The 25,879-nt window shown below is 36.2% G+C and overlaps 1 protein-coding gene across 1 annotated transcript; it reads left to right on the forward strand.

The window, feature by feature from the left end:
• Positions 1 to 627: 627 nt before the first annotated feature.
• Positions 628 to 24,568, forward strand: LOC139696413 (uncharacterized). The gene is made up of 4 exons (XM_071595167.1): positions 628 to 878; positions 13,265 to 13,471; positions 17,633 to 17,795; positions 20,298 to 24,568. The coding sequence occupies exons 1-4, from the start codon at positions 797 to 799 to the stop codon at positions 20,539 to 20,541; spliced, it is 696 nt and encodes a 231-aa protein (XP_071451268.1). The 5' UTR covers positions 628 to 796; the 3' UTR covers positions 20,542 to 24,568.
• The last annotated feature ends 1,311 nt before the right edge of the window (positions 24,569 to 25,879 follow it).

Consider the following 25,879-nt stretch of genomic DNA (forward strand, 5'->3'; position numbering starts at 1 on the left):
AGAATCAGGGTGTATTTTCGAATTCTATATAAGAGTCCCAATAAGGTTGGTTATTGTGCAACATTTGTCTAATGCTATGAAGTTGTTTTATAACGCGCAAGATTTTCCAATGAAATATAATTACTTCTACTTTTTTCCGCTCATTTATTTATATTTAAATAACGAATCGTTTCAACGTATTACGTCGTCTTTCACGCTAAGTTATCAACGAGATACCTATAATGTCAAGCAATCGTTCGGGCACCGAGAGCGAACAGACCCCGAGAATATAGGGAGGGTAACTTTTAAATGGGTCAACATTACTCACCTTACGGCGAACGGTAGCATGTGCGATCGTTTCGTCTCCCTCGTCCGTAGACCCTCGCTTCGACTATTCCACTCCCGCCGCGCGTGACCTTCCTCCACGGCCAATGGCGCAACTGGACTCCCAATATCATTTCCCGACCGCGTCTCTGTTGAAGTTGTTTAATTTTCTCCACGGCGACCGCACGCTTGCTTCCCTTGGACCCGATCGCCACCTCCCCTCCCTACAAAGCCTTCCTCTTAGGAACCCACCCCCCTCCAATCCGTCCCTGCTGGCGGCCCCTCCCTCCATCCCTCTCCTTCCTTATTCTCCCTTGTGACTTCCTCGTGGACGTCTCAACTGCTCCCTCACACCTCTCCCAACTCACTCATTCCTCCTCGCTCCCTCTACTCTGCCGGGCCGTCTCCCAACACCCTTCGCTGTTGGGATCTCCTCTGGTCCCGCAGTTTGCGCTGACCGATCGTCTCGCAGACGAGGAAAGAATATCCCAGGATGGCACCCCGTGGAAGGAAAGAGGAAAGAGTCATCTCATGGGAGGAGAGGAGGAAGGAACTGGTGTCACTCCGTGATCAAGGTAGGCTTATTTACCTGTGCACCGATCCAATTCGCGGGCACCTAATTCGCAACTCCAGTAGCGATTCGTGCCAGTAATGTCGACGAGGAAACTGCACAGAAATTATAATCAAATGGCGCGGCATGGGACATGGTTCTGAGACCTCAGATTGCCATTTCTGGTGAATTATTTTCAGTGGTGGTATGGTACCTGATTGGCTGGTCGACACCGCGAAATTTCACAATGTAAAATTATTCGCTTTGACCAGATCCCTTCAATTTTCGATCGAGTGCTTGAACCAATTACGCTACTGAGGTGTCATGTTATAATGTGAATTTCAAGGGACTCTAAAGAGGAGTTCTATCACATTATAAGAGAACGCCTCGGTAGTTTAATGAATTAAAACACTCGTACGGCAATCGAAGGGATTCGGGTTCGAGTCTCGTTAAGTCGAATGAATTTCACACTTAGCAATTTCGTCATTTCCATGGTTATTAGCGGATGGCTCCGTTAAAGTAACTGTCGCGGCATTTCCCGAAGTTCTTTGAATTATTTGGGTAATGTTCGGAGAATAATTAAAGGGTATCACGCATAAGATGGGGGACTTGAAATCAAACCGGCTTCAAATTTCCAAACTTTCAAGTTGCAAGTAGCTATGCTTAAAATTCTCGCTCCATGTCTTCTTTCCAGATATGTCCGATCTTTGAAAGTGTAACCAGGTTGTAACAGAAACCACTTGAAATAGCACAAGGCTGAATGCACTTAAAGCGAACGACGGATATAGCATGGGATTGCACATCTGGTTAACCTATTGGTGTGAACCGCTAACCGTATTCTTTACGCATTAGAAACCAAGTCACTTCCTATTAAAAGAAATTTAGCAAACTTTAGTGTTTTTCGTCGAACAATTAAGTATGTTTATGAATATATTTACGATATATTAATCGATGAAATGAGTTATTTTCCTCTACACGAAGCGTAAATTCAAAAAAAAAATTACGGATTGAGATAGAATGAAATATTCTGGAAAGAGTAGTATGACTCACACGATACGCGACTTCCGTGATTAAATCGTATCCCATTTGACATTGCCCTCATTGTTCGTCATAAACGGACAGGTCTAGCAATAGTAGTTGGAAGCTAACTATTCCTCCAAGGTCAAGGCTGTTGGACCATAACTCCGTCCCTCGGTTTTGAAGTGGATCCAATTTGATTGGATGCCATCACTTCAATGAAGGATGCCCGAAGGAGAGGTTGCTCGAAGAACAGACAAATGAGCAAGGTTAAATATCTATACCTGATCTTTCTGACCTTCTATCACGGTAAAATTCAGGGTGAGTTGGCAAACCATTCAGTTGTAAAGTCATTTCCTACCCCCGCCAAGGGAAACCTCTCTCGCGGTCTTCAAACAGCGATCCACTTTTAGGTTGTTCTAGGCGCTTGCTTCAAAGGTATAGCGTAGGAGTGACGAAATCTAAAGCCTTCTATCTCTATTCTCTAAGCTCCATTCTTATATGTAGTCGCGTTGCTCCAGTATCTGTGACTAGCTATTTAGGCGGTGGTGTTGCTGTTGTTGTTTAAGCCGCGTGTTGCTCTGAATACCCTCTTTGAAATCTAATCAAAATTTGATGCAAATGGTTTATCTGCTAAATATTTCACTATTTCTACCTATCCTGTTCTTAAAGTTTTGAAACATTTGATTATTTTCATTGCCAATGAATTCATCTTCGAAAACTTGGTCATCTACTAACAAAACTTCCATTATGTTACTATATCCGCATTCAATTGAAAATAAAAGTTCCAATCTGTACGTAAAAATATAATGTTCTACTTTTTAATTTATTTTTTGCGATTCCCACTGATTTTATTGTTTTGCGGACACATTCTGTTTTTCTCTAACTATTGATAAACCTCGTTGAAATTTATAGTTTTAGCTGAAAATTATGATAGGATCCCAAAATTTTTTATCGATACTAATAAGGCACTCGAATAAAGATGAAATCTTCATGAATTCGATGGTCTGAGGCTCTACCTTTTGAAAATTCATGATCACTGAATAAATAAACTTGGCATATTTTCACACAAAAAACTTTATTATACTACTACCGGTTTAGACCAAGTTTTTTGGGCGAAAAAATATTAAGTTTATTTATTCAGTGATGAAATATTCAAATTAATATTTGGTCTCCGCTGGTAGTAGGCTTACTTAAACTAAATATGGGTAGTCGTTGGATTTTTGAAAGATTTTAAGACTGTATTTTCATAAACTTACCTCTCTGCCGTTGGCTACCTGGCATTCGTTTCTTCCCGGTTAAGCAAGCGGGAAGACTGTTCGAGGGTTCTTTCCCAAAAGATCACCTTCGCTATTCTTTTCTCCTCCTTCCTCTCAGCCTCTTCTAACTCCACCCTCACCCGTCCCCCTTCGTTTCCTTTCCAAGCCCGAATTATATTTTTTGACATTGTATGTGTACAGTAATTACCAATAATGAACGTTTAAAAAGAGTAAAAAAACTTTATTATTCCCAAAGAAATGCTCTCGTTAACTGTTTCAAAATAATGCTTCGACAGACCTACGGATATCGCTCATCGACAAAATTATTGATAAAAAATGTTAACAAATCGTTAAAAACAGAACTAAAGTTAATATTTAATTTTAAACCATTAAGGATATTCCGTGTATATTCATGTGGGATGAACATTTAAACGGTGAATGTCATCGATATATCGCGTGCGGTTTATCTAGTGTTTTTAGTTTGAAAGAACCCATAGGCCGAATATCACTCTCATTCGGTGATATAATTCATTTATATTCGACTTCACGAAGTAGTAGCGTAACATTTAATTCCCTCGGACTTTTCTTGCGAGATTCGCCATCGCCTATAACACACTATCAAAATCGGAAAAGCCGTATACCACTGTTGAGAGAAGAGTCTTTGACGTCAGCATACGCAAGGGATATATTTATGCATGGAGAGACCAGAATAAATACCCTGATATGTTTTCGACTCACCCGCTAACCCGAAGACTAACGGTTCGACCTCGTGAAGCCCTTTTTTTCAGAAAGGTTACGCTTCGATGGAGAACCCTTCTGCCGCTGACAAGGAATAGAGAGAGAGAAGGAGTTTCACTATCCGGAATTGCAAATTAATTATACAAAATCTGAACGATACAATTGAATATAAATGCAGGCAATTTTGACTTAATTTTATTTTATGGAAAATTATATAAACATGGATATTAGATATTTGGCAAGAATATGAGCGAAAGAAGAGGATCTTAAAATTGCTGGACTCTTTATGTAGCCAGAACAGTCGTTTCTCTTTATTTTATGTAAACGGGCTACTTAATATTTCCAAAAATGGGATACGATAATTAGATATGACAAGCAGATGGTTGGCTCGATACCACACTGCAGAAATCTTCTGTTTTCTCTGAGGTATGTTTAACATTGAATCGAAAAAAATTCCTTTCGGCCTGAAGCGAAATCATTGCGGCTACCGCAGTCAAAATAAAACAGTATCGATTTTAAACTTCCTATCTGACGTCCGAAATAATATCTCTTCCCCCGAGAAGTTTGTAGAATTCGACGAAGTCCATCATTAACAAGAGAAGATTTGCCAAAAAGGCGGCCAAAATCAAGGGTGTCTCATTTCCTCCTCCATATCCTCTTCTCCTGTCCCCTCTCGGCCTCGTTAACGCGTTCGCCAAATGTTCCCGCCGAGGGAGAGCGGCTGCTTAGCTGAATAAAGTCCGGAAGCCTTGATTGGTGACGTGGTCGACTCGAGATGGAAATTGCATGGGACACCGCATAGTGGAAGCCTCAGGTGATAATGTCCCGTTCTGATGGACGCCGTGCGTCGCCCCGCGCGGGACTTCAAACAAAGGAAGCGCAGTTTTGATTGTCGGCGTTGATGATTCGGTTTTCAATTAGAAGATTGATTGAACGAGAGACGCTCCTTATTCAGTCTTTCTAACTGTCGCCCTTAATTGTTTTCGATTTATTCCTTCGCCCTCGTGTAGTGACCTCAGGGCAAATTTGACACTTGTTAGAAGTGAAAGGTAGGGTATGAAAGATTACGAATCTTGCAGTGTCCTCACGGTATTCCCAGTTAACAGTTATGGCATTCTGCCAATCCGGTTGGGTATATTTTCAGCAATATGCCGAAAGCGAAGCCAATGCTAAGTGATTCTAAGAGCCACTATTTTAAACAAGTTATTATATTTTCTTTTATGAAAGTGCTGCCGTGGTAGTCAGCGTACCGTTGCCTGCCACCCGCCGTTAGGAATGAAAACTTTTAGTATTTGAGGGTAAGCTTCAAGTCATAACATGAAAATCATTCTTATTTTAATTTATATAACCCAAAATGGAACCAAGTATGCATATTGGTCTTATAATCTTAATCTCATAGATTTTACATCTACTTTACCTTCATCACACTCCTTTCTAGTCCATTTTGTCTCAAGGTGTATCCAATCCATGCGTTTTTTCTTTTCCATTTGGTGTTCTACAGTGAAAAACTCAACTCTAGCCCATCGTTTGTTTTGATATTTATCAATTTACTTGATTAACATTTATGTTGATAGATGTTTCTGGATGGTTCTATGTGGTGGATTTGACTTTCATGCCACGTTAAGAAAGGAAAGGTGAACGAAAGGAAATACAGAGGAAGGTCGGGAATGAGAAAATTGGCTGAAGAGAAGATATTTGTCCATAGGATGAGGTTGAGTGGAGAGTCGCGGCAGATGTACAGTTTTTGCAAGTAATGATATCGCCTATGAGACAAAACAGGTGTTACCATATTAAAGGGGGATCGGAATGTTTCGGTGGCTAACGTACAGGCCTCCCACTGAGAGGACCCGGGTTCGAATCATGGAGGCGGGAGATACTTTTCAGTGGTATTCTGATCCCTACTTGAGGTGCTTTGTGGTGAGCGCTTTGAGTGAGCACGACGTCCGTCGGATGGGACGCCTGGTTTCTCTCCACCCTTCCTTTTCCATCCATCCCTAATGGCGCAAATGACCTCAGCTATCGGTTTCCCTCCCTAAAACCTACAACCACTACTACCAAAATAAATATTGCGGAAAATTTTCAGACTTAATTATTCAATGATGTTGTGGGCCTTGAAGGTGGTATCTCTCGTTAAGAGTAGGGTAATGTTGGTATGGTGTTTCTCTCCTTACGTATTTCGCCGTATTTCCAAGCTCAAAATCACCAATAATAAATTGCATATTTGAGACACGGGCAAAAAAAAGGATGCCTTACAAAATTATACCTCGGGTTATATCATGTCATGACTTCGAGCGCACCTACCTTCAGAATTAATTAATTATATCCACGATAAAGAAACATCAAGAATCGGATTGGTGTGGTGGCTAGTGTTCTGGCTTCCCACCCCGATGATGGCACGATTTTTTTGTGGTATCTCGATCTTTATTGGGTGCCTTGTCAACAATTCAAGTGGAGTACGCTATCCGTCCGAAGGGACGATGAATTTTGGATCCCTTAGTCTTTCGTTAACAGCAGGCCGATGCCAATGCGAGTTTCTTTCTCGGCACATTCCTTCCCATTTCTCTGAACATCCCTTCTCCACAAAATTACCCACATATCCTTAACTGTTCGAATTAACTCATTATCGGTCGTCTCCCCTAAGGACCGCTTTTACTACTACGAAGAACAACATGCATCCATCTTGCAGCTCAATAAAGATATCCAGTTCTGCATTTATTATTATTAATTTTAGCCCTTTTGCTTTTATCGTAGATGAATAAAAATTACTCGTAAATCAATTTACTTTGGAACAAATATTTTTTGTGTCTTTATGTTTTTTTATTTTTGGTTAATAAGTTTTTCTTTCTGTCCTTCATGCAGAACGATATCCACTCGCGTGCAATGGAGACTACACATCCGTCTTCTTGACCGAAGTCTAAATAAAATTGTTTGTCGTTTTTTCCTGTTACAGAACTAAGAGTTCGGGAGATTGATTTCTTGTATACATTTGGGGTGTGCTTAGAAGTCTCTCTGGTTAGGCGTCATCTCATCAATGGCCGGAAAGTTTTTATTAATCGTTTGAATCAATTCCATTGTATCCCAGTTTTGGTAGGTAGGTGAACGATAAATGATCAACGTGACAATGATTTCTTTCAAGCAATGAGAATCGGTGTGGAAAAAAGCTTTTATTTAATTTGTAATTATGTTAAATTAAATTAAATAGAAGAAAAAATAAAAAAAACTTGATTTTAAAGATTTTGAAATTCATCCGCGTGATGATAAAACAACATTGTTTCTTTAATAGTGCAAAATTATTTTCCTTGGTTATGCGCCCTTAATTTCAGCCTCTGTCAAACGAAAACCGATCGTACTAGACACTTCAACGGTGCAATTTAGATGCTACATTTTCTAGCGCTGAGTCGCCGTCTTTTCCGTACGCGTCATCATATGCCTATACGCGTCAAAGCGGCAAGTTTAAGTGCGGCAACTTATTTATAAGACGGAATCCTTTTGCGTCAAAGCCCAGCAATAGCGGAAGTCGCTCTGCAAGGCAATCTCCCCGTTGTTATGGGTTTAAATCCGTTCTCCGAATGAGCTGGAGGGATTTGGGTTTGCTGATGGAAGTCTTAGGTGGACTCGCTAAACTAACGTCATCACGCAGAAGTGGTTTGAGTCCAAGCGACGTAGTTAATTCTTATTCGGGAAGAGGTAAAGGAAGACGGGAGATACCAGTAAGTTTAAGCAGAAAGCCAGGAATGCCATGCCGGGAGACGAACGAAAATTCTTTTGCTGAAAATTTATTTTTATCTACAAACGCTGTTACTAACCAAGATGGCTCTTGCTTCTATCGGTTCCGTCAGTGTTTACCATGGGATGTCGTTTTTTTTAATAAACAGCTGCAGCATCATTTATAACCGTCACTGAAAGGTGGAAGACGAGCTTAATTTTGTTAAAATGTTGGCTCGATGGCTTTATATGAAGATAATTACTTTTAGAAATGATCATTGGCATGAGTCAGACAGAGAGCCTTTTTAGGATATTGGAGATGCTATATAATACCCAAGAAATTATTTTGGACTGGTTATTAAATTTTTCTGAGGGAGTGTCATGGTACACACTCATTTATACATTTAAAAAAACCCCGCAAATCTGCGAAAATAAATTGACAATGAAATAGATAAAATGGATAGACAATTTTTTTGCAACCAAATGTGTGCCAAATCCCGGGTTCCGACCTGGGGATTTTGTGAGAATGTATTATTGTTACGGCAAAGCAGTTATCATAGGATTGGCTCTTGAAAGCGGTATGCTTAGGAAAAGTGTGATTGAGGATTGCGGGAGATTTTGTGAAGTAACGGTGATTGTTGATACTGATGGAGAAGATGGCGGTGTATTCACCAATGTAAAAACAGGGGGAGAATTTAAAGTGGAGGCGGTATGTGACATTTTTTGAAGTGTGTAAGTAGCCAATGAGATTTTTTCGGAGGGAAAAACTGTTTAGCGGAAAATAGGGCAGCTTTTTACAACTTAGACGGGTATAGAGGAGAGAGAGAGAGAGAGAGAGAGAGAGAGAGAGAGAGAGAGAGAGTTAGCGGAATGAATTGGGGCATTGTAAGCGTAGTTTTTAATATGTTGGGCAAATTTGCGGGACGCTTGAAAGAGACAGAGAGGTATTTTAGAAGGATGAGGGATTTGGATTCATTATTTTTTATTGCGGCATATTAGAATCTGGTGGATTTTTTTGATGGTCGGGAAAATGGATGGTGATAAGGTTGGGACTATCAGGGAGGAGTGTTTTTGGTACGATGAAAGTATCTAAAAGTTGGGGGTAGGATTTTTCCATAAATTAATTTAGCATCTAACTCCAAGAGAATAAATTCATAACTTCCGTTCACACAAAACCAGCAAACCACCAAAAATACCTTCATTTCTGCAGTTGTCACCTCTCCCACACCAATCGCTCAATACCATTTTCCCTCTCTGTTCGCGGCCACGGCCTATGTCATAACGCCCTCTCCCTACATAAATGCATATTTATTTATTTATCGACTTAATTGGGCGAGGTTGAGACTAATAATCCCTTCTTCCACCTAACCCTACATTGCAGACATTACATTGAGGACAATCACATACAACCAAGCCCTAGATAGAGGGAAATCCACCTAGGCGGGAATCGAACCCGCGACCTTTGGGTTGGTAGGCGAGGACGTTACCCCACCGCCATCGAGGCCGGCATAGGCCTCGGTGGCGGTGCATAGGCCTCTAATGAGATGTAATTGCAACCGATTTGTGTTTACACAGACTGTCTTCTGTCGTGAACAACTCTTGTATGCCATTTTAATTGGTAGTATTCTATTCCAGTCGGTATGCCTTCTTTTGTCGATAATCATATCATTCAGGACTTTAATTTATTTACCTCGGTCATTGATTTAGAATGCACATTGCTCGATATTTATTTCACAGGGGGGATCGAGATGGTGCGGGGGCTAACGTACTGGCTTCCCACCCTGAGGGCCCCGGTTCAAATCCCGGCGGTGTTGAATATTTTTCAGAGGTATCTCGATCCCTACTTGAGGTGCTTTGTGGAGGGTACTTCGAGTGAGTACGCCGTCCATCGGATGGGACGTTAAACTGCGGACCCCTTGGCGCCTTTCGTAAAGAGTAGGCTAATGCCAACGCCGGGTTTCTCTCCAACCTTCATCCTTTCCTGTCCATCCCCAATGGCGCAAATGACCTCAGCTGTCGGTCGCCTTTCCTAAAAACTAATACTTATTTCACAGACCTACTTGTATTAGATGCAAAGTCGACCAATATGAAGAAAAAATCTAATCCACTCTTGCCCTAATTCCTTTAAAAATAACACTATTTATAAGAAAAGTGATAATCAACCAAGGTCAACGGAGAACAAAGAATGGAAGGACCTGCCAAATTCCATCGAATTCGTATATTTAAAGCAAGTATTCGATGTAGACGTGCGATTGGCTATTTATAAATTGTTTTTGATCGTTTAATACCCAGAGTTGAGAAAATGGTTTTGAAATTGGCATTTATCTCTCGATTAAAAATTTTTCTCTCCGGACAATAAAAAATACTTTTCATAAACCTTTCAATGCAGAATTTCTTCATAAAAATAGTTAGTATTTTCGAAAATTGTTACCATGACATAGTAAATTATTATCGTGATTCAGTGATGGCGCATCATTGTTTTAGCAGGTAAACATATGGGATGATATGCATTATTAAATAAACGAGATTGTAATGAAATAGGAGTTTAAAAATTATTATCGGACCGAATATCAATCGTCGGGTAGTCTATGGTCCAATTAAACCAATTCAAACACCACTACTCTTCAACATTGTTAAATGGGAATGAAAAAATTCACCGTCAATGATATGGGATTTTCTAATTTAAACATTTCAAAACTTTTATGGAAAGGTAAAAGGTCCTTCAGGATATTTTACTCTTTGCGGGAGCGAAGGGAAAAAAAACTTGATTACTACTAAAACTATTAATTCTTAAATGATATCTGTTTGATTCAATTTTTTGCAACTTCCGGAGAAGTTCTGTTACACAAATACGGAAAAGGTGGAGTAATATTCCATGGCCACATAAATAACTATTTTACACTAACATGTGCAACTCTGATTTGGTGAGTGGGAACATTGTCGTATCATACGTGCACTTCACAAACGAACTCATTCCTCAGGATATAAAACCTTTCTCTAACGATCAGCTAGATATTTGACCAATCACTATGAAATGGACAGAGATCTCTCTCCTGCAAAGCAATTTTTTCCGGCTTGGGAAAACTGTTGTCGAGGTCGGACAATCTTTCTGCTGTCCGGGGCCTGGCACATTGCCTTTCCGTTCCCTTTCAAACTTTGTGCGCCTGGCCGAGGAGATCTCATTTTTGCCGTCTTGTGTTAGCCATCTTGGCCAAATGCCCCCGAAAACCCACGTCGTCCGGAAGAATTGGCTCCACCTCAGCCATTGTATCCAAATCGTTTGACGTAGAGGGACTTTTAATGAAGAAATGTGCCGGCATAATGACGCACGTGATCCTCGCTAGCATGTACGTAAAATAATCTCTTGAAGTAGGCCATGACGACCGGGCGACCACAAGAATTGTAGGTTGGCCTGAGAAATACGAAAACTACACCTGTTGATCAGATGTAATAATAGGGCGTGAGGTAAAAATGTTAGAGTGATTGGAACTAACATTTTATTTAACTGAACGCTATCTAAAACCAGGGATAAATCATTGGACCTGCATTACTGATGTAATTACTTTATTAGCTCATCCACTAATCTCCTTGTTGAAAGACTGCTTGTAGTATAAACCTCTACTTTGATTATTCATCAACCGTTGGTCAATTCCATTTCAAGCAATACTGCTCCACAGAATCGTAAAATGATCATGGTCATCATACTCGCATACGCGGTTGTAAAGTTGCTTAATTTTCTTGAATTACGAATCATTTTTTTAACCACTCTTTTTCCGACTGTATTGCAGTAACCAATCAAATTTAGTCAATTTTAGCGAATGTTATTGAAAGCAAAAGAAGGGTGGAAAATAAAATGCACTTGAGAAAGTTTAAAGGAAAAACAAAAACAACAAATGGCGGTGAAATTTGTAAATTATGTTTTTTTCGGAAAAAAAATTAAACACTTTAATTTTGCTTCTGGTCCACCAGAGCAGATTGATGAATGTCGCGGAGTAAAGGATTGGAAACATATTTGCATTGGGGAAAATTGACGGGCTCATCGTTCCTTAAGACACGACTTCAAGCATTGCATAATTGCGTAAAAATTGCCTGCATTATAGGAGCAAATATCGCAACACCGTCGTTGTCAAATCAATGCTTACCCTGCACATCTCCAATAATGGTAATTCATCAGTTTCACGAGTATGATTTAGTTAATCAATTATTTGGACAATCCTTTAAATGAGAATACCACCGAAATAATCATGGCGAGGCGGAAATACGGCCAAGGGAAAGAGTGAGCAGGGTAGATAAGTTGTAAGAGCCGATTAGACCGATAGTTCAAAGGGAACAGGTTTGAGTCATCTATACTTTTTTCGGTAGAATGTTCATCTTGCCGTATTTCTATTTACTTAAGATATAAGGCACAAGTGATTTACCAGAGAAAAATGAATTTACATTTTTTTTTCTTAAACATTTAAATAAACCAGAGTAATCAACCCGGAGGATGGTTTGATTGGTAACGGTGAAGCATACCGAACAATATATGTCATGAGAAATTCACTCATCTGGTTAACAAGGGGGCTATTTCTTTATTCCCTGTAATACATACCTATTATTTCCCTGGGATGTTGGTACCCGAAAAACCACACGGCTTGGGTGAAGTTGAGGGTATCTGGAGACATCGCTCGAACTCAAGTCCTCCCAATCTCTATGCCAGTATGCTGCCCATTGGACTGCCATATCTCAGAAACACTTTAATACTTCTTCAGATATATCTGTGTCATTCATTAAACCTTGGCAGGTATTTTTCCTTAGTTGTTTCCCAACAGTATAATGACACTGAAGGAAATACTTTCTCCCTTTGCTTCTTGTTGCCACATCTAAAGACTTTTTCCATCACCGTAACATGGATAATGATTAGAGGGGATTCATTCATTGCCACTGAGGAGCTATTAGAAGATTTCTGACGATGCTTATAAAAATTATTTCCAGCAGACATCAGAGTTTTATATTCATTTGACATATTAGAATGAACTTACATACTAACTACCATGGTCAACTTCAAGTAGTTTTTGTTATCAAGTATTTTGAGGGTATTCCTTGGTCTAGAGGAAATAATTTGGATCATTTGAGGCATGAATATTCATCAAAAATTTGAAAAATATATTAAAAATGCAATTCATGAAAAATTAAATTGATTAGTTCCAAAACTGCAGTTGAACTTTTACAGATAAATGATGAGGGAAGGGTTTTGAAGCAAAGATTTTTTCAGATGATTACTGATATAAAAATATTCATACTATCATTACAAGGATAGTAAAGTATGAAGTTGCTAAGTTGTAAGATTCTCAAGCAACATGTAAATTAGCCTAACTACCTTTAAGACACAGGATCTATTTAACATCCTTAAAAAATTTTAAAACTTCTGTTAAAGGGTAGGAGAATAATATTACATGCAAAATAATGAGGCATTATGATTCCACCCTTCTTACTATTAAGAAGGGTGGAATCATAATTTTATAATGGCATATTTTCTTTTCAGTCTCTGTTTCTAGTTTTATGACAACACACATTAGAATTGAAGTAATAGTTTTTTATAACTTCTTTTTTATTTTAATTAAAAATTAGCATTATTTTTCAGAATAAATGCATTTCGAAAATAAATATGTTATATTTTCATTAATAGCTGTAATTTTATTTTATTTTTCAGAAAAATGGCAGGATATTTTGTGCATGTATAAGCATCCTCATGAGGATGGTGAAACAGAAGACTGGGACTGTGGTTTGTTGTGGTTGAGGCCATCTGAGCGTTCTTTGAAGTTTGTTGGGGAACAAGTTAGTCAGCATGGGCTGACAAAACTTCTTTCCATCGGCTGTGGATCTGGTTTACTTGAATGGCTTATCCATTGCTCCACAGGTAAACATAGATTACATGCTGTGGTCATACAATTTTAGACACCATCTTATACAAATACCTTCCAAAAGATTTGGGTTGCAAATTTTAATTATCTAAGTCCTCACTTAAGTCCATGATGATATTATTATTTTGATATGATTCCTTTTTTGAATTTTGTGTATTATCACCTCTGGACTAATTGAATTGATTTATCTTCCATGCCTCCAATCCAAGAGTTCCTCAACCCTTTTAAAAAAGCACTTTTCATTTATCATGGATGAAATGAGTATCTCATCATGAGCCACATTAAAATATGCATTTAAAATGTTTATATTTATACTGCCAGTGTAATGGTCCAACCAACTAACCCTCTATACTAAGAATTCATTTCTGTTCAGAAAATGGAACCATTGCTCTGGGTATATTACTATTTGTTTGTATTATATCTGCCAGAAGTGCATAATTAATAAAATTCAAGAACTAGCTGTGATTAAATGCAGCACTTTACATTCAGGCATTTATTAAAACCAAACGTGTGTATAAGATAATGCATAGCATTAAAGTTGTAATAAAATATACCTCAGTTGTAATGGAATATACCTCAACCCTTTACAATGCATACAGTAATAAACCATATAATATGACACAATAAATACTACTTTTTCAACAATTGAGGAACTAAAAATATCAGAAGTCTTGATGTTTCTAAGAATTGTGATTATTTCTGAATCCCAGCTCTAAATGGAAAATTTTAGCTTTTCTGCATGTGTATGTATACTTGCCTATAGACGGGCAGGTTATTTTCATTTTTTGTTAACTATTTTCAAAGGATAGCTACCAAATAGATATGAAAATGATGAGAATTGAACTTCATTTGGCATGTAATAATTGTAATACAATTGAAAGTTCATTAATGAATATCTATAGCATTCAATTAGCATGTAATATAATCACCAATGCATAGTAAATAACAGATGCACATAGCTTCCCAGTGAAATTGTCACCCGTATTATAAGTGGGCTAATTATAATGGTATATGATACTCACCACTCATCAAAAATATTGAAAACTTAGATGTCACTTATAGTGAAAACACTATTTGCAATGCACATAGGTGCTTATAATCATGGTTTATACTAGGATTATAGTTAAGGGAAAATTTGAAAATAATAATAATTTATTTCCATATTAATCATCTGTCAGTCCATCAAGGGGCCCACTTGGTTTTTCATGCACACTCAGGATATCTGGTAAATCAGTGGTGTATGATTTTTTACAAAATAAATAAATTTTTGCTGTTGACAGCCTTTAGCACGTTCAACCTGGTATGCAATTTCCTATGCATGCCCTGGTGAATGCAGGTCGTCACAACATATTTCGTATCTGGCGGCGTTTTAATAATGGAAAAATATGTATTTTTTCCTCTCTTTTTGTTCTGCGCAATTCTACTTAATTGTTTACTTGCAGATTTAAATTTTAAATATGACATACTCACAGATCAATAACAAAGACCGGAAACCAAACTATCCTTGTCGGCCTGCGTGACCCACCCATGGGCATGTCGAGTAACGTCATTTTTTCCCAGCCAACACTACATTCAGGGTGATAAAGTGGAATCAAAACACGAATTCCCAACTCAGACTGTCTGGAAATGATTGATTTTGTGTTTCTTAGCTTTCAGATGAATACTATGTATCCTCAAGCCCCCACCCCCCTCAAATCCTTCCAACCCTCCCCGCCCCCACTCTGTCCTGAGGGCATATATGCTTGCTCTGTCTGTTTTGCAAATTTGTACCTGATGATGCCGCAAGTCGGTGAAACGCGTCGTGCCGTATAATAAAATCTGTGGAAAAGTACGAGTCTTTCTTTCTATTTCAACAATGGATATCAATTACTTCCACGAAGTGAAGCCTGAAACAATTGAATGTACAATGTTTGTCTCGCGGTGTTGTTCTTAGAGACTAACAGTTGAAATGGTAAATTAAGAAAGTGAGACTTTTTATCGCATTTATTTATTTTAGTACCCTACAAGCCACCACTAGGGTGTGTGGCAGAGGGTGAATACATACCGGACGAATTTTGACCTGATTATGACACTACCACGGTCGGACAATGTTATTTTGATTCATAATCATTCCTGGAAACAATGACATCTTAAATCTATCTTTTCTACACCCAATCTCTCTAATTTTATTGGCATGATCTCTCCTACTATAGTACAATCAGGAGTAATAATTAATTTCGAACATCACTGCTAGAGAGACACCCTTCCAATTTATGCAAGAGATATAATTGTAATTTAGCCTTTGTGAGTGATTCCCAGCTTAGCTGCTCTAATATTTTGGATATGCTACTAAGTTTATCATAACTACATTTTACAAATCTAGGTCCTCTGTGCTGCACCTGATCCAGCTCGGCAATTAATCCAACTTTGTGAGGATACCATATACTAGCAGTATATTCTAAATGAGGCTTAACCAGCAAAAGATAAAATTTATCTTTGACCTTTTCATCATATCTAACCAGTACTTTTCTAATAAATCCTAATTTTTTGTTAGCTTGTCCACATATTTCCCATATGTGTTTTATCCAGGAGAGGTTGTGAGTGAGGTTAACTCCTAGGTATTCAATTCAGTCTACACATTCCATTTCGGTGTTCCCGATGCAGTGAGCATTCTGAAAGGAACTGCTCTTTTTCCAAAAATTCATCAGTATGAACTCTTTTAAGTTTAATTTTAATTTGCAAGTGATGCACCAGCGTTGTAAAGCACTAAGTTAAGAGTAAGATAAGGCTGCTGTGTCCTCAGGATTACAGATATCATGGCAAACTGCTGCATCATCGGTAAATAAAGGTATCTTATCAAAAACATATTCCATTACAACTGTGTTACTACATGGCATTAATCATATCTGTTCTGTGCAATCCCCTCCTTTTGTTCTCATTTTATTAGATAAATCATTCTTTTTAGGCATTTTTGTTTCACATCAATCAAATAAGAATCAGGGTATAAATGATGGTGGATGATGGCTAATTTAACCCAAAGGGTTAGTAAGTACTTTTTATAGAATTTACAAAATTATATAACTACCCTGAAAAACGAAAGTTTATGAAAGAGTTATTAGAGTAAACCTCATACCTGAGTGGTACAGTATGCACCAACAGGAAATTTTTCCCTGAGGCCACAGAGATGAAAAAAGGGGTAGCATAATAGGCCTACAAAATCCAGACGGAATAAAATTTGTGAAATAGACAGGTAAGAGGCCTGCGCTTATGTTGACAACGTACTTTGGTTGACATCAGCATGACCCATAGAAATTCAGATACTGTTTTTAGTTACAATGCTGCCAAAAAAAGGTGGTGTGACCCACCAGAGGGTCACCATGGAGTGAACGCAGAATTTTTACAAAATAAATTAATTTTTGATGTTGACAGACTTTAACAGAAGCCCCAAGCACTTTTGGTCTGTCATGACAAGTTACATTTTACCTGCCAGCCACATGCAATCATGGGACAAGGGAAGATATCATTACAGTAGAGGTCACCAATTCGATCTCTGTCTGGGTTTTACTTCTGTGATTTAATGGGATCTGGTGTTTTAATATGACTAATTCTTCACCCCAAAACACTTCTTAATTAATAAACATTCTTCAAAATTACTATGCTGTGAAAAATAAAAAGTTATGAAAGAACAAGGAAAAGATCTTTTCCAGAGATAACTTCTATTTTTGTATAACATTTTTTTTCTGTTTACTTTGACTTCAAAATTACATCATTTTTTTCAATATGATAAATGATACCTTTAATAATTATCCTGAATTGGTATTTTGAGACTAGAAGTTCAGTGAACATGATGTGACACTGGCCAGGCTAATTTGATAGAATTAGATATAAAACTAGCTTTCTAATCCAAAGTTCATAGATTTGAATAACATCTTGGGTATAGAAGTTGATTACTGATTCTGTCTATAGGTTATGTAAAAACAAACACAACACCATTCAAGGGTCATACATGCCTTCAGAAGAGTCACCTAAGTGCTGGAAGTGAATATGAGTGAATTACATTTACATTTACTAATTACGACCGGGCACACGACTTCTTTCACTTTTCTGGTCGCATCATTGATCATTGGTGATTATGGAACCTTTGGAATATATGTTTATCCATCCCTAATTTTGAAAAGGCATTCATGTTGAGGGCTTGGAGGTGGATGCACCTTGGTGGAGTTCTCGGCATGCCCCACCATGCTTTCTCCCTGAGAACCAGAGGCATCTTCTAGGACCAGAAGAAACTCTAAGTGAAGATATACCTGAGGATGTTGCCCTGCTTTTCTGTTATTTCAACAAGTAAGTAATGACATGCTGCTCATGGCAAACTCAATTGAATGTGTTGAAAAAGCATAATTAATTCCATATTATGAATGCAGTAAATAAAGACAAATATTAATAACCAAAGTTTAGATCGGGAGATGATTACAAGTCACAGCCAGTGAGTTGACCTGGGACTATGTACTAAATAATTGGATAAAAGATCAGTAATTTTCAGAATCTTCATATTCATGAAGTTATATTTATGGAAACATCCAGACAGATATTAGCATTCTATAATAGTTCAATGGCAATCAAAGAGATTATTTCATTCTTTTAATTCTACGATTAATCTTCTTTATATGAAAAGGCAAAAATAGAACTTATGCAGAGGGGTTGTCATTTAAAAAATTAAAGTAGAGGAATAAAATGACATTTTATTTCAAACAACACATTTATTGGCCTATGAAGATATTATTCCTGAAAAATAAATGGGCAAATGGGCGAACAAGGCTTAATGGGTGATAATATTTGATGTTTCACCACAAACTCATCACTCAGAGAATAAAATGCCAATCTTTTTTGTCAAATCTTTTATTATTTGATTACATATTTGATTGCATCAAAAAAATTTATAATTTTAAAAATTACATATTGTAAACATTTTTCATTATACATATAATCATGAATCACTAGAAAAAGTTGCCAAAAACATGTAAGGGGTTTAAAGCCAAATGAATTGCCCTCACTTTTAAATGCTCGAATTTGGATATCTCAATTTCCGGGCCAGTAAACAAGCTGTCCTTCAAAACCAAGGTATAAAAAATTCCATCAGCTTAAATAATTTGCAGTTAGTAAGACTTTATATACATATTTAGTTGATTATGATGAGTCATCTGCCATTTATTCTCCAAATGGCAGCTGCTCATGCTTCCCTGTTCTCTGCTACCCTCTTCAGTCTTCCATATGTATCCTTCACCATGATTTGCCATCTTGCAACTCCTTCAACCTATTTTTCTCTTTCGGCAACAATTCCCTCCATGGCATTCATTAGTGAAAATGTTCTATTTGAGAAAATGTCCCATCCCAATCCCTCTATTACTTTTCTAAAATCTTTGCTATGCTGTTTTCTTCATCAGTTCTCTCTAGTACTCTCTCATTCTTCACCTTTTACACCCAGCTAATGTTTTTAATTCTTTATCATGACACCAACTCAACTGCTTCTAATGTTTTTATCCTCTTTGAAGAGTCCAATGAACCCCATGTAAACCAACATTTTAAATTACCCTCCTTAGGCCTTTTTGTAGATGCCTGCAGTGTAATCCCTTTTTTTTCATTGAATGTCTCCTTAGCTAATCATATTCTAGTATTCACCTCTAAGCTGTGCTGAGTATCTTCCTTCATACAACTTCCTACATACTAGAAAGATGTTGCATTGTCCACTTCTTCCTACCCTATCTGTAAAATGGTTACCCAAATCAGAACCTTTGGTGAAAAATGACATACTTTTAATTTTACTTATGTTGATTCTCCAAGTATCACTATGTTCTCCATAATTTTATTCAATACGTCTTTCTTACATTTAAACATAGACTGGGCTGTAATAAGGGGCATATAAATAAGGTGTTTAGCTGAGAAAGGCACCAAAATGGCTGTATACATTTCAACTAATGACTTTTTATTGGAAGCTATGATAATTTCCACAACATTAAAATAAGTAATATTTGTATTAGGGATGGAGAAATGCTGAAACCTGTTTGTTGTGCACATTGCAGATTCAATTCATATCTTGGACTGTTCATATATCTTGCTATAAGCATTGATAAGGGACATTCTCTATGGTGTGACTGTGATCCCCTTTTAGGACCTATTATTTTATCTTAGGAAAGGGAACAAGCAGGACACCAGCAGGAGTGATATTTTATTGGTGAAATCTTCAAAAATTAAAGTCTAAAATTGAACTTGTGTTTGCCTATGTTCACTTAAAGAAATATTTGCAGCAACCCAGTAACTCCATTAATTGATAAAAGCTCATTTTAGATAAAAATTTGGAAAATGATGAGATGCATTTGTGCATGCATATTTGGAATAGAAGTCTTTTGAGGACATATTTTTGTACATGTGACATAAAAACAATCTTTCTTAAAGTTGTCTAAACACTTCTTGAATTTGTGGGTAAATATTAAAAAACGTGTGAAAAATATGCACTCTGACATTGTCAATCAATATTTCTTTAGGTCCTTCCTCAAAAATATGTATGGTCATGTTTCAAATCCCTATGTTGCCTTGAAGAACTTGGAGGGATTAGCATGTGCCAAACTGCAACAAAATAACTAGGAAGGAGGAGAGAGGAAGTAAGGGGCTTTATCTAAACAGTTTATAATTCTTCTCCTGGAGGAGTATTTCTACTATGCCAACAAACTGAGTCTAAAATCCTATTTATTCCTCATGTTAATATTAAACTTGCTTGACGAGTAAAAAAAATTAGTTTTTTGCTGTGTGTCTTTATGGTCCTTAATGACTGTTTTTTTCTTTTTCCAGTGAACCAGCATTCAATCAATATATGAACCAATATTTAGGGCATTGCCTAATAATAATTGGACCCGCTGGAGTAGGTGATACTTTCCCCCAAAAGGACTTGGTGGAAGGAAACTCTGGAGAAATTGCAAAGGGTGGAAGGCATTGTAACCCCAGGCCTTTTAGTATTAAACAACCATGGGTCCTTTCTGCAGCTCATAATGTTTCAACATCTCCTGGAGATTACATAGCTGTATACACACGATGATTTTAGAGTTTATTAAGGACTGAATGTTATGTACACAAACTAATTTTATTTGTAATTTTTATTCATAATTTATTAACAGATTAGCTGAATTATCATAAACTATACTGACGAAAGCATTATGATACATTCAAATCAACTTCATCCACAGATGAAAGTGCGTTCTTTATTTTTCTGTTATAATTTTCAGCTAAGTTGTATTTTTTTAATGCTTTTTCTTCAGATTTTTGTTTAAAACTAATTATTTTACCTCTGGGAATTCTCAAATAAGCATAAGTGATCCCAGTGAGTGCACACTTTCAATACTAGATGAGTTTACTGATCACAATTAAAGAGCATATTCTGGATATCTTCATTGCATCACCATCTTAGCATATAAGGAGATTCCTAAATAAAATCAAGGCAAGAATGGAGAAATGAAAGCATATATTTACAGACTATTGTGACTGTGTTTATATACATATCAAGCCAAACAATAGGCATCATTCCATTGTTAGGGTGTATGATTAAAGAATGATTGACATAATTGAACATTTTTAATATGTTAGTACTACTAACCACTCTTGGTTAAGGCATATTAAGATCTGATTCATTTAATATTATAGGCATTGTAAACATATTTACATGCATACATATCATTACTGAGGTGAAGGCTAAACTTTTAATCATGCAATAGTATTTATAGTAATTATTTCTATTGTACTAGCTACTTTCAACAATATTACTTTGTTCATTCATGTGTGTTTCATGACTTTAAATTATTGCATCAAGTTGCTTAATATTGAAAAATCTGATTAATTAAGGATTTAATTACAATACATTTTACTCTTACATTATTATTGTTAGAATAGACTTTTACAATCCAGAAATGCCAGGAAAATGTGGACTCCATTACTTTTAATGCGCACACCTTTTCAGGTGAAATTACCTTGCACATCATCCAGTGCTTTATTATGTATTTAGATAGCACTTGAGAGACTTCATTCTTATGTACACAACATTCACACAATGTTTTAGGCAGACCTTGTGGCATCTTAGCCAAGAGGAAAATTTTTAATTCCATTAGAAAGTCTTTTGACTAAAAATATCAAACCAAGCAATTAAATCCAATCTTGTGTATCATGGATGGTAAATACTTCCATGAGAACATGAGGGTTATTTTGTGGAGAGATCAAAACATGTATACAGTCCTTAAATGGTCAGGATGAGAACACAATCAAATAAGGACTAAAGATAATGGAAAACGAATAATCTTCACAAGAATGAATAATATAATTTTGTAAATACTCCACATATATGCTCACAATCTCTATTACAGAAATTATATCAGTATTTTCAGTTAGAAATTCAGTTGAAAATTGAATTCTATTACTTTTCAAATTATCTTAAAGATTTAGGTGAAGAATGTACTCGTACATGTTGTGATGAACAATTGAGAAATAGAAATCAAAACAAAGAAAAATAGAATAATGGAAAAAAGATTCTATGGGCTTTTTGGTGACAATAATATATTATTAAAACATAGGAGCACTATTTTACCTTTTACACTAGATATTCAAGATTTGTTATGGCAAAACTGCATCCAGTTTTGCTATCATTAATTTGACTTGCCTGGAGTAAAAAGTAAGAAATGTAGAGGGTTCCTTTTCAGATTTCACAAAAAATGTTTTGGTCAGATTTCATGGTTCAAGGACCCAAGAAAAGTATTGAATTAATACCTTCATGTGATTAATACCTTGGGTCCTTAAACTATGACATCTGACCATAAATTTTACTGTGAAAGCTAAACTGAAACAAAAAAAAAAGATTTTATACTTACCTTTATACAAGAGCTGTGCACCCCCCAATGGGTTTATATGGAGATATATATTTGTACCATCTCCGGGTGTCCTGATGTAATCACCCATAAACAACTGTGTCTTGGATATTAGGCATATAACATTTTAATGAATTATTAAGGTATGCAATAATGAATTACTTAATCTTTTGAGTGCGTGGAAAATTAACTTATTTACTTTTTGTATTGAATCCCATCATATTGAGTTTGGATTGAGTTTATCATTTGCCCCATGTGGGACAGCACAATATAATTATTTGTTTATAAGTATGTGCCTAAACTTTTAAAGTGTTGAAGATGGTTCCATATAGTAATAATAAAGTAATAATAATAATATCACATTTATTATTTTATGCAGAAGTTTAGCTAACTATTTATTGTTTGTTGCATGCAAACAATGTTAGCAATGACATTTTAATTTCAATCAATATATATTGTATATACCTGTAAACCATAAACACAGTAATCAACCCGAAGGTCGGTTTAGTAGGTGATGGTAGAGTTCCCCCAGTACTAAGCCCTATATGGCGTGTGAAAATTCACACATCAGGGTAGGGGGGCCAGTTCCTTTCCCTGTATATTGTATATATACATGTATATTTATCAAAAATGCTAATAGATAATAAGCTACTCTGCTCAAAATAACAAATTTACTCGTAGCACATAAGAACTTGGTCAACTGTGCTTCCTAAGTTGCTGAACATTCTGAAATGGATGAAGGCCAAATCTTAATAAAATCTCTTTTGCATTAGCTTTCATTGTGAGCATAAAACTGTGAGTTTTAAAAAAATTTAGAGTGGTTGTATCCCATCACCAATTCACATAAAATTTTATCCACCGCCTTGCATATTATTGATGGTAATGCAGTATATTTTAATGAACAGTGGGATTAAAGCTTATGTAGAAATTCCAACAGAACCACTTACTTCCAGCCTTCCAACTTATTATCTAATGATATTATCAATATCAACATACTTCCTGGATCTCTTTTCATGTTTCAGCATATTTATTTGAGAGTTCTTCTGAATTTTTTGACTGTACAAAGAGTTAATTTTTGTAGTTTCTTTCTAACTTATGAGAGGTTTTATGCCTTATTTGATAATGATCATTTTGGTACATACATTTGGATGAATATCATAGCTTGTATTTAATTTTATGTTATTTGTGGCTCTTCTCATCATATTTTTAAATGCCACCAGCATCTGTGACAAATTGTATTATTTCTGATAATACTTTAATGTATTTAAATGACCAGAGAACCTGGGGAATCAATGTATGCTTATATGTAGGCAGTTTGTATGCAAATGGCAATGCCAAATCAATTGTTCTTCCAACTCCAATGTAAAAATATCTGAGAGAAGATAAAGATATTGGGGACTAGAATTTTTTTTCAAATAAGTGAGGATGAGATGGGTAAAATTTTCTGCACTGAATTTTTTCTGAAAAACACTGATCTATCTACCTCAGCAGCCCCTCAGTAGCTTAAGACGATGACTCAATTTATGACCATGACCAGCTTTCCAGATTGTGAGCTATTGAGACAAGTAAGTGTATACAGGTAGTGTTACCAGCAGTTGACTGAGCAGTACCAACTCCATATTATTCAAGAGCATGCAATAAAGTCATGCAGAAACAGAAAAATGCCTTTTCATTACTCTAGGAGTAAAAAGCACTTTATATGAAAAAGGGCATTTATTATTGAATGAGTGCTGATTTTTCATGTGCATAATTTAAACTGGCTTCATGAATGGAAATACAGGAGTGAGCATAGAAATGCGTATGAGTTTTACCTTGGGAATGAAGAGCTCCCTGTAGTAAAATGAAAGAATAATTATGATGAAGATAGCAATGAAATTTATAGGTACTCGTTTAGCACAAGTTTACTTAGTGACATCTGATGGTGATCATAATGGAGTGGAAATGTATAGCAATATTTCTGATGTAATAAAAAATGTAACGTGAAGAAAAAATCTCATTGTACTTGGAGACTAGAATTGTAGGATGTATTAGTGATTTATATCCATTACTTTTCATTGAAAAAATGCAGATAGATGGCACATATTGCCTCAAATAGTAGTTGCAAGACTTTTAATGTAATGAAAGATTCTTGATCACAACAGCAACATTAAAAATTTAAAGTAATCATAGACTTTTGGCTGGTCAATCTTGCTGTGTTACTCAAAGAGTTGCATAACTCAGAGATATCCTTGTGGTATAAATAATAAATAACAAAAAGTAAGATAAAATCTTCAATTATAAGAAGTGAGGAGTAAAATAATTACAGATGTGAAAATAGACTTATGAATGAAGTGAAATAATATTTACAGCTGTGAAAATATAAATTACAAAATATTTAGACTTTTTTGAAAAACTGAAAACATATCTCACAGAAATGAATTCCACAGACAATACTATAATAATAAGTCATGAAAAGCTTTAATGAGTTAGAGGGTATATAATAAAAAATTGACACATGAAAATCAATTTTTAAGCTATGTATTGAGCTAATATATCATGCTAATTTCAAATATGTATTCAGTCAACCTGATTCTTTTCTTCACTTAAAAATCCACCCATCCTTTTTGTATGTAGGTTTATCTCTGTGTTTGATTTTTCTCTATGGCTGATGATTGGGTCCTCAACTATTTTCTGTTCATTAAATTCTTTTAGGTTTCATGTACCTAACTCCTGAGTGCAGCCTACAGGATGTTGCTATAAACTTAATGAATTTATGTAAAAGTTTAGAATTATCTTAGAAAATATTGCTTACGTTTTGAAAAATTCCCATTCAACTGATAATAGGATTCAGCATTTAACCTAAGGGATTTATTATTATCATTTGTTAGTCTACCATTTGAGATAGATTTTCGATGAACACAGGCTGAACACCACTACAAAAGATAAAACCTAGGATCCAGTACTACAATAAATCCTACTTTGATTCCACATATGAACTTTCTTCCTCCCTTCATTGCACCCAACATGCCTATCCTTTTCCTCCCACTTCATCCACTCCCATTCATCAAAGTCTTCAACCCTCCATCACCAATCAGAATGCCCACCCAACTTTCCAACCTCCTTTATTCTTCTCTCCAAAAAACCCTCTCTCCATCAATATACTCAGTACCACTTCACTTGTGCAGCTTTCTTCCCCAAAGGGTTATATCCTGGATTTTCTCCCTTTGACAATGATAATTGAAAAAAAACAACAGTCCTTGTCCAATGCCTTGTATTTCTTGATAAAAATACGTTTGACATTGGTTATCTACAATGTCTTTTCATTTGGCATATTTCATGAAGGCATAATTACCATTTCCAGATTCAAGATCATGTATCATCATAACACAGACTGGAAATCATACTGATCATGTTCTTTTCTTTTAAACACTATACAGCATATACATCAGCATTATTATATTATATTATTATATTAATTATTATATTATATCATACGAGTATATCAACGCTCATATATCAGCATTATAACAGTACTGCACTCTCCTT

The sequence above is a fragment of the Hetaerina americana genome, unplaced genomic scaffold, assembly GCF_022747635.1.
Source record: "Hetaerina americana unplaced genomic scaffold, ioHetAmer1.1.p SCAF_7, whole genome shotgun sequence".
NCBI lineage: Eukaryota > Metazoa > Arthropoda > Insecta > Odonata > Calopterygidae > Hetaerina > Hetaerina americana.

What these genes read in the sequence shown, in the direction of transcription:
- LOC139696413 (XM_071595167.1), top strand. Translation starts at nt 797, where the DNA reads ATGGCACCCCGTGGAAGGAAAGAGGAAAGAGTCATCTCATGGGAGGAG. An exon ending in GGTGTCACTCCGTGATCAAG is followed by an intron (nt 879 to 13,264) that starts GTAGGCTTATTT and finishes TTTATTTTTCAG; the next exon opens with AAAAATGGCAGGATATTTTG. An exon ending in CTTTTCTGTTATTTCAACAA is followed by an intron (nt 17,796 to 20,297) that starts GTAAGTAATGAC and finishes TTCTTTTTCCAG; the next exon opens with TGAACCAGCATTCAATCAAT.